General features: G+C 44.2%; 1 protein-coding gene across 1 annotated transcript; it reads left to right on the top strand.

The window, feature by feature from the left end:
• Positions 1-10132: 10132 nt before the first annotated feature.
• Positions 10133-10708, top strand: C8Q71DRAFT_697911 (uncharacterized protein; the record flags this gene model as incomplete). Its single annotated transcript, XM_047919998.1, has 1 exon — positions 10133-10708. A coding segment is annotated over one exon (576 nt), but the record flags the coding sequence as incomplete, so codon positions are not given.

Consider the following 10708-nt stretch of genomic DNA (forward strand, 5'->3'; position numbering starts at 1 on the left):
TCGCAGGCGTTGGTATACAATCGGTAAGGTTTACCGGGAATAGCGTAAGCTCTGACTGGTGTGTTAATCAGGACCTGCTTGCACAGGTTGAAGGCTTCCTGTTGTTCCTCGTTCCATTCCCAGCCATTACCATCCTTCTTGAGCAACTTGAAAAGTGGAGCGGCAATCCAGGCGTAAAATGGAACATACGCAGAGAAGTATACCATCATTCCTAAAAATGTTTGTAATTCCTTGACGTTTCTAGGCTCAGTAAGACTGACAATGGCGTCCACCTTCTCCTTATGCGTAGAGATGCCTAGTCAGGAAACCTTCTGTCCGAGTAATAGCAGTGACCGGTAGGCCAAATGACACTTGCTCGGCGATAAAGTAATACCAGAGGTCCGTACCGCATTGAATACCGAGTCTAGATGACCGAGATGTTCTTCAAACGTAGTCAAATATACGATGATGTTGTCGATGTACACCAATGCAAAAATCCACAAGAAAGGAGCGAGGATATTTTGCATAACACATTGAAAGACACTTGGACCGTTCCTAAACCAAAAAGGCATTCTCTTGAATTGATGAAGACCTCGGTGAGTCCTGAATGCCTTCTTCTCCTTATCTCCCTCAGCCATTTATAACTGAGTGAAACCAGAGAGAGCGTCCAGTGTTGAAAGCCATTGTGCACCAGTGAGAGCCTGAAGAATATCCTCCTGCTTCGGCAATGGAAATTCATCAGGAACAACCTGCTCATTTAATTTCCGAAAGTCAATGACCATGTGTGGTTTGGCATTTCGGTAAAATATGAAAGCAGGGGCGCCCCACGGACTCTTAGAAGCCTTAATAACACCGAGCTGTAACCAAGAAACCATTTGCTTGTCAATGACTTCTCGCTTTGCCGGTGATGAAGGGAAGGGCAATAATGAAATTGGAGTTGCTCTGGGTTTGAGAGGAACCTCAACCTTAGCATCATAATGACCTAGTCGTCAGTTGAGACTAAAGGCCATTTTATGCTTAAGTACTACAGCTTCTAATTGCCGACGCTGTTCGGTTGAGATGTGAGTACTCAGGTCCATTTCCTTGATCAAATCCGATTCATTAATCGCCTCTTCAGGTACTTCAGCCGTCTTGGGACCTCCTTCCAATGGTTCCGTTGAAGAAGGATCTTCCTCAGTATCCTTACCGCGACTAGTTACCAGTTGATTGACCTTACTAGTAACGGTCTGTGCTTCTTGAGCAGCGCTAACCGTTCATAGTAGTTGGGAGTATACATCGGCTTGATTTTGTTGCTCGTCGGTAAATTCGGTAATGTCATGGAACCATTTCCGAGGATCATGCGCTTTTCCAAGAACATGTCCTGCAGGAATTACCACTGGCTGTTTCCTGAAATTAGTGACATGAAGGTAGGGCTGGTCTTTAGAGATCAGCAAGTCAGGCTGAGAGAATATATTGTCGACATTCTTGTGCGATTGGAAATGTCGCTTGACAAATAAACATTCTCTGTCCTTCCAAGGACCGTTGACCTCTACCTTCTTGGAGCTTTTGGCGGGGATGACTGTAAGCTTCAAAGAGCGAACCCAAGGGTCGTTCATTCTTTTCTTAGCAATCTGGCTCCGGTGTCGTTGTACATGCCAAAGTCATTTCCTTTGCCAAACGTCACTAGAACCAATTATTACCTTGAACGCATGTCCTTCATCATCAACAAAGGAGCTGGTTAAGGAATTATTGGTTTCAAGACTGATGCATGAACTACCGAATTGAACGAAACTCTTCCTGTCGTTCCTCAAGATTGAAAGCAAGTACTGATTGGCAAAGTCATTACCGAGAATGAAAGGAGTAGTCATTCCTTTAACGACGTAAGCTTCTACTGGAACCTTCAGTTTACCATTAGGTGTATTGAACGTTAGATCCATGGGAGCATATCCTGAGATCTTAGCCTTGCTGGTAACTTGAACTAAATTGATTTTCTGTCCAGTTTTCAGCTTAGGAGGGACCTTCATAGCTTCGAGGGTCTTTGCCGAAACAAGTGTAATATCTGATCCTGAGTCCACGACAATCTCCACCATCTCTGGTTCTTGAGGACCGAGGAATGCCGACAGTTTAGTTGCCGAGGAACCTAAGAATGAGCTTCCCGGAGGACGGGCTAACTCTTTCTTTAATTCCAAAACCTTTCCGCTGTTGTTCTCCTCATTCGGTAATGGATGAGTGGTCTTCCATTGCCGAGCCATCTGTCGACGGCCTTTCCTATTAATTCCAGAGAAAATATTATTTGTGTGAGCTTTGTTCACCGAGACGTGTTTTACCGTTGCCATGATGGATTCTCCCTCCAGGGCCGACTCTACTCCATCCTTAGTCTGCTCAGGCTCGAGCGCGACTTCAGATGGTTCGGTAGTCTGAAGGGATTTATGAAAATCCTGCTCATCCTCCCTATCGAGTCCGTAGTAGGTGTCTTCATAATCACATTCGTCCTCAAGCTCATCTTCGTTCAAGAGAGCGATGTTAGCTCGGGCAATATGTCTGCCCTTCCGGGAATACTTGCACTCATTATCCCAGTGTAAAGGACTGTCGCAATGCTGACAAGGACGTTTACCGAGCTCTTGGGGAGTTTTTCGGTTAGACTTTACCGAGTCATCCCTTGGGAAAGGAGCTTTATGCTTCTCTGGTTGACTTCCAGAGAGATGCACCCTGGTGTCGGGATATTTTCCTTTCCCTTGGAACTGATCCCGACGGTTGTTATCATTACCAAGCTGCAAAAGTGTTTCTTCATAGTACCAAATTGTGTCTTGCAGATCGACTACTTTCTCGTGAAGGTGAGGCGTGAGAATTGTAGTCCAGATAGTGGGTGCTCCGTCAAGGATTTTGTTGATTAATTCCGACTCGGTTGATTAATTCCGACTCGGTATAGTCGTAAACGAACTCCAATAATTCCAGCTTGCGAATGTAGTACTCCGAAGGAGACTCTAGGAGCGGCAGAGTCTCAGTAACAAGCACGGTTGGCTTTACTCTTCTGTCGATCAAGCCAAGCTTTATTCATGTAGTGCTGACCTATGGCTGTCTTTAGGTCATTCCAACCACGCTGAATTTGCTCTCTTCGATACGTCAGCAAAGAATAATACCAGTTCTTGGCGCTGCCTTTAAAGCGTCGGGGAACTACTGATCCCAATTGCCGAGTGACTGTGCGCGATCCTTTGGCAAGCTAATTGACCTTAAGGGTCCATCGGGCGGGGTGGTCGGTATTGCCGTCCCAAGTAGGCACAACGTCCATCTTCAGTTTAAGGTCAAAGCGGGGTTCTTCTCGCCAACCTTTGTCATCTGAATTATCGTCTTGCTGACGACGACGACCTCCAGGACCGGCATTATTACTGCCTCCTCCAGGTTCTCCTGGACCTCCTGGACCTCCTGGGCCTCCAGGACCACCTGGACCTCCTGGGCCTCCTGGACCACCTGGTTTTCTTGAACCTCCAGAACCTCCTCCACCATGGGGCGGTCGGTAATCATCAGATTTATTACCGTCGTCTCCTCCCCTTTGCCGAGGTGGACCTCCAGGTGGACCTCTAGGTGGGTCCCTTGGTGGTCGTCTTGGTGGTTTGTCATCTGAATTGTCTGAGTCGTCAGACAGTTTGCTAGGTTGATACCCCGGATAACACCTGGTCATTCAAGGGAGTTTTTTTTTTTTTACCAAATAACTCGGTAAGCTGACAACCTGCTCGGTAAGGCGTACTCTGCGGTGCTTCCCAAGGAGCAGTCCTCATGCCTGGTACTCTGGACTGAAACTTGTTGGTTGTTTTGTGTCGACTACTCTCAGAGCGGCGGCTTCTTCTTCCTGAGTTGACCTCTACTTCCTTTTCTTCTTCTAGTTCCTGGTGAGAACGTTCTCGGTAAGAATTACGATCATCGGCATTGGAGCAGTCGTCTCTCACGGACTTCCTTACCGAGAGCGGAGGAGAAATGTGAGGGGGTATATCCCTGAGTGGGGTAACCCGGGGAGTAGATGGTCGGTATTCAGGTTGAATTGCCGAGGGCGTAGGGACTCGTTGAGAGATTACCGGTGGAATGGGTGGCTCCGGGTTAGTGAGATAACTTAACCCAGTAGAAGCCCATTCTATGGGTGAGGGTGGAGCGGCCATGTTCATATCGGTATAACTTAATTTGTGTACTCGGCAAAAGTACTTGACCATCATCTCAACTTCATATCGGTAACAGCTGCTTAGAATAACGTAGTCATTCGGGGTGAAAGTGTAGTTATCATTAAGGCCGTGCCGACCGAAGCGAGGCATAGGTGGAGCAGGTATCTTACTTTTGTAAGTGCAGCCGCTAATAGAATATAGGATCTCTCCTAGTCTTGTAGAAATTCTGTGATAATAAGTCAGTTCGGGAAGCAAGGCAACGATCCTACCTCGGTAACAAAATACCGTAGGTCGTTCAATTACCGAATCGAGCCACGCCAAGATTTTCCGCCAATCCTTTAATTCTGTGTGGGTAAATGGAGGTGATCCAATCTTTACCGGAAGAGTGCTAGGGTCCCTCTTTAAATACTGCCATCCCAGTTTCCGCGCACGTTCGCGTTGATCGAAAACTAACTCAGGGCTCTTAATTAAAAGTGCCTGAGGAGGTAAAGCAGTGGGGACGTAAGCCCACTCGAGCAAATCAGAATCCCAATCTGTGAGCTTTAAATCAATCGGTCCGTCGACCTGCTGGAGATCAATTGCCGATAGATCCAATAACTCATCAGATCTGTGCGAAGAATTTGCCAAAGCAGATCTTCGGGAATTCCGTAGGCTGTTATGCTTGAGTTCTTCTAGCTCCATTCCGGTTTCAGACTGATGATCCATACCTCGCTCAGGTTCAGGTTGTTGGATTATCTCTTCAGGCGGTGTTCGGTCGATTTCAGTAAACGGACTTGCAGAATCCATTTTCGGGGGTTCTAAAAAAGATAAGAAAAATGCTTGTTAGTCGGATTGTTCAATTAAGAGAGAAGGTTCCCGGACATGTCCACCAATGTTGGAGTCTGGGTTATAGTTAGTGTAATACTTACTTCAAGGTAACCAGTTACTTGACTACATATGTGATCTCTAACCTCTGTTTTGATTACTGCACAATTTTTGGTCCTCTGTCCAGTTTATAATCTGTGCCTGTGATGACTGTTGGGTGCATGGTAGCTGACAAGTATTATCCAAAATGAATTACATGATTGTAATGAATGCACAAGTGAGTCAGTCATATATCTAGCAGCATTCATTGCAAGTAGTCACTCCATTTCAGCAGATGCTATTGCTGATTGGTGTCATGAACAGTTATGATGGTGTCACATGTAAAATCACATTTTAGAGGGTGCATAGGCATGCCAACGTGGTGTCAGAACAGTTGAGTTGCATATGATTGCCCCTTGGGCTCAGGCATATGGTTTCATTATTTAGGTGTGTGCCTGACATATCTAGAGCACAGGGAGGTTGCCTTATGATGTGTTTATCAGTCACTGATTGCTACAGTACAATCAGCAAATTGATGGCTTTCATATATGTATGTTACAATCAACCATTGATGATCAAACAGATGTCATAAGAGAACTGCCAAGTGTGAGTGATGATGTCAATGAACATATTTTCTTACATTCTCTGCCCTGTTTGAGTTCCCGTCTGTCATATCTCTTCAATTTTAGACATCTGATCACAGAGTTAATCACCTTGTCAATAGGGATTTGAATCTCAGTGAAATAGATCTCTTTGAGCTATCCAAAGTGGTAAGATGTTGTGAAAACCCTGATAATGCTTGACATGGTTACCAAAATAGTCTACCATTATAACTTAGTAATTGATTGTTCATTACTAGTATTATCATCACTAATCAAGCGTACAACAGCAATTATATCAGTACTGAAGGATCTTATCACAACTGGAATGAGCAGGAACACAACAGAAATTGGGAAACAGTCACACTAATAGTCCAGATAGTATATGCATCGTTAAGTGCTTCAAAGCATTGAAATGTCAGTGTCCAAATATCTTGGTAATAGTACAATGAAAGCATACAATGATGACCTTTAAATTTTTGACAGGAAAAATAATAAAATCTTCGGTAATCTTCGGCAATGCAATTACCGAGACGGCGCAAAGTTGAGCTGTAATGAGGATACCAGATCCACAACAACTACAAAAGAGGGTGGGACTTTTGTCAGTGCTGCTATACAAGTATGCAGTACCGCTCTTCAACTGGGAAGAGTAAGCTAAGATTGGATTTGAGTCGGCAATGAATGGGGATTATTGCCGAGGTTTAGAGCTTTTTAGAATAGAGGATGAAGTCTGAATACAGAGGATTAGTATCCACAGGTTGATTCCAAAGGAATGGGCTTTTTCGGTTTTGAAGTCACACAACAGAAGTTGAATGGAAGTCTGAACAGCTAGCTTTGACTGCACAGTGATGATGGCAAGTTACAAAACCCTAATGTAGCAGCGCAAGGCCATGCTTCAAGCGGGGCTCACTAAGGCAATGAATCCTCAGCCAGCTGATGGCTATAAGGCTTGCTTTAGTGTCAAGTGAGTTGCTGGTTAGGCTAACCACTTTAATTATAGTAATGCCACTGAGACGTGCTAGTATAGAACTAGTTGATACAGAGATCTATTGATGTTGGTAACAAGTTTACAGAAGTAGATGATGACTAAGCACCTTCTCTTACTGCACCCAACTTGTGAAGTCAGTCAATGGGTTACTTAAACCTTACTAGTAGCATGAGGACTGTACTAAGTAAGGTTTCACTGTCGCAGGTCTTAGAGCGCGTCGGTAAGAACTCGGTGAGAGTGGTTGAGTGGCTAGTATGGCTAACTTAGCACTCGGGACAAAGTAAGACTTTGAGTGGCACACAGGGTGTGTTTTGGTGAAGAGTAGATGGTGAATTGAAGATAGATGTCCTTGACCGTGCTCGGGAATGGCCTTTTATGCCATTCCCGAGGACACAGCCAATGGAGCTACATGGAAGTATACAGAAAATCAAGGAGTGTCGTAGAAGTGTATAGTACATGTCCTTGACTCATTTACACCGCTTCAGAGGCCATTCTAGGAGAACAATAGGATCATAGCCTTACACTTCATTGTTTCCAACAAGGCAAGTTATGTTACCGAGTCATCCTAGTACAGCCACTGTTTCAGGACTATGATTCCCGAGGCATTACCGAGGCATGCAAGAGTCCGCATTTTCGATGTACAGCCTAAGGATAGCACAGCCATTCAACACAGCTTCGGGAATGGCTTGGTAATTGTCGCACAGCCATTCCTTTCTATGCCAATACAAAACCATTATGACTCAGTAATTGATTGGTGATAACCATCATTTACCAAGAATACACTAGCTCTTGTATCAGTACTGAAAGCATCTGGTCATAATGAGTAAGAACACACTAGAAACTCGGTAATAGTCTGTTTAGTAGATACAGTAACAAGTGCTTCTAAAGCATCAAAACATCAGTAATCAATACCTCGGTAATAAACCAATGAAAGTGCTACATTGATGTCCATTCAGTGGAATAAAGGAAAGATAAGGAGAGTAAGCTAAGCACATAACAAACCTTCACTGATGCAGCCACTCAGTAAGTAAACACTTCTAACGAGTTTCTGTGCGCTCTGAGGCTATCAAGCCTCTATCCCTAACACCACTCATAACTACAAGCATATCGTGGTGTACTGAAGTACATACCTTCATTGCGCGCAATAGTACAGACTAAAGGACAATGAAGGTGTGAATCTGAACATGAAGGGAATTGCTTATGTAACATGAAGGAATGGTGACGGGTATGTGTGCGGAACCGTGACGTTTGTGTAAGGTAAGTGTCCGTAGTGATGTATTGTAGTAACTGCAGGGAGGCGGGTTACAGCCACTTGCTAATGAAAAAACAATGTGGTTTCCTTCCATGAGCTCCAAGGCCATCTGCCTCAGGAATATGTATTTATGACTTCCCCTATTGAGCCAGTGTTCTCATTAAATCTCTACCCATTAATTTCTTTTTGCTTTTGAGTGATGGCATGCACATTGGCATAAATTACACAATGCTGAGTGACCCTTTATGTGGTGATATAGGCATATGTTGGACAGAATAGGGATTTGGAGATGTATTCTGGTGGTAGTACCTATAGAGTATTGATCCAACATGTAAGTATGCTTCATTTTGCCTGGTACAACACAGATAGCTGCTGGAATCCCTGTAGTGAAGTCAGTGAACACTCAATGGTTTTCATTGGATGCTACATAGAGGTGTTGCCGCAAGAAGCAATATGGGCAGCATGAAGTTGTTGACAAGTTTCAACTTGTCAATATTGGTACAGCACTATATAGCCATTGTCAGTTATTTCAACCAATATTTTATCAGAAATCACATGAGCAGCACTGTAGTAGCCACCTTGAATATTGCAAACACAAATGCAGTCTTATGACTTGCACAGAAGCTATCACTGTTGTGAAGCAACACCACAAAGATTGTCAAGCCCTAATTTTGTAATGATTATTGAGCTCAGATCAACTAGCAAACCACCAACTCACAGGGAAATCCTTCTGCCCCATATAGTAGCCAGATACTTTGATGGAATGTCTATGAGTATGTTATATGGTTATATGAATCAGATAAGTGGGAGAGAAACCAAATTTAGTCGGAATTCTCTGTGCTTGATGTGCAAATGGGGCCCTCATTAGTGAGCTACATGGTAAAGTGATACCCAAGATCACATCTAGACACATACCATTGTGGATTTTTGGGGTATTTTTGATTTTATCAAGGCCATGGAAGAGCAGTAACACTCAAAAGGGCAGGTTTGACCAAAAGTAGCAGTATGCTAAGGGAGTGTCATTGCTATCCTGCATATATATTATCTAAGGAACCTTATGAACTGTATGTCTGATGAAAGTTGCCCTGGATACAATCTCCCAATTTTGCATTTTTATTCAGCAGTCTAGCAATGATACAACTTCACTATCCAGCGGGTCTAAAAATGTGGATATGCTGTGTTATTTATTTGAATCATGTGCATGAAGTAAAGAAAACCATGACAACTTGTGCACTTTTTGTTTTGCATATTGTGGCATGAGTAATGGACACTACAGCAAACTGATACCCATTATAGAGTCTATAGTATGAGGACTACTAGCATGAATATTTCGAGGTTTTTTGGATTCAATCAAACTTGTTGCTGGGCTGAGAATGGTGAATCCTATTAAGGACAATTACTTTTTGCAGCAGTTTGCAACAGAGTATGGGAGACTACACTGCAAGATGACTTGTTGATCAACAAGTGTGTATTGCCATAAGTAGCAGGCAACCTGCCCAATAAGGAAACCACAGCTGATACAGGGCAAATGGGCTTGTTATGAGCTTGTAAAAATGCGCAAAATCCTGATAATATATTAGGAAACTAAACAGGTACAGTTGGTCATCATAAATGACACAAGTCAGTGATAGACATGACACATAAGCAATATGCATACTAGTGGTCAAATTGCCCAATATTGCTCATCTTTGCTGTCTCACAGAAGCAACTGACATATACAAAGTCATTCAACTGCATGAGGTCACTGTCCTGATGATTCAGTGAGTATCTGGAGCAGACAGAGGTGCTTTGACTTATGCAGAGGCACATGTAGATTTTTTTGTTTTGCACTTTCCAGCCCAACCAGCCACTGTAAGTGCTTAGGAATATTACTGTATACTCTTTGAATGGATGGCTATCAGATGGGCATACTATGTCTACTATGATTACTTACTAATTGACTGTATACAGTGTGAGCACTGGCAGGCCACAGCAGCCAGCCAGCCTGTAAGTCACATGATGAAAGCCACCAGTTGCCATATTGGGCACCACTGGAAGGTGTTTCATGGGCCCTCACCCCAGGACAGTGCAGCCAGCCACAGCATTTATTTGTATCTGTTGGTGCAAGTTGCGTTGTCTGGGAGTTTCAAATTTTAGGTCCCACTAATAGGACATTAGTATCAGTTACTTATCTTTGCTTATCTGGGCCTCAAAAAGTCACATGGACTCCTTCCATATCGGGCGCCACTGTAAGGCGTTTCATGCCCTCCAGTCATAAGAACGATTCCTTTGTACCTCAGGGATTGTAATGACGGCGGAAATGTATGTCGGCTGTACCATTAATAACGTGAAAATCCTCTGATATCCCAACATCCCAGTCATCGCCAACTTCATTTGCTCCAAAGCTTGGCAGCGCTTCCAGCAATTTGGCAGTTCTTGCATGGAGACTTGGGCCCCCTCTCTGCACAACGACATGCAAGGCACCCTCCAGATGTTGCTTGCCCGGTACCCTGATTTGGTACCCAATGTCCCGCCAGGCAATGGACCACTCACATGGGCAGGCAAGACTGTCAATACCTCTGCCCAATCAAGACATGCGGTGACAGTTCCTCACAGGGACTATGCCAATCTGGCATGGGGCTGGTGTCTCATTGTGGCCTTAGGTGATTTTGACCCCAAGAAGGGTGGCCAACTGGTTCTATGGGTCCTCAAGTTGGTTATCGACTTTCCCTCTGGTTCCAGCATCCTAATCCCATCTTCTCTCTTACTGCACTCCAACACAGTCATACAGGATGGAGAAGACAGGAGATCCATCACCTGTTATTCTGCTGGTGCCCTGCATCGTTGGGTAGATCAGGGGATGCAAACCAAGGTCAAATTTCAAGCTAGCATGGATGGGGAAAAACTAGAGGAGTTCAGGCAGTCTGAACTGCAGTGA

Source organism: Rhodofomes roseus (genome assembly GCF_022264815.1).
Source record: "Rhodofomes roseus strain CIRM-BRFM 1785 chromosome Unknown C8Q71scaffold_1, whole genome shotgun sequence".
Taxonomy (NCBI): Eukaryota; Fungi; Basidiomycota; class Agaricomycetes; order Polyporales; family Fomitopsidaceae; genus Rhodofomes; species Rhodofomes roseus.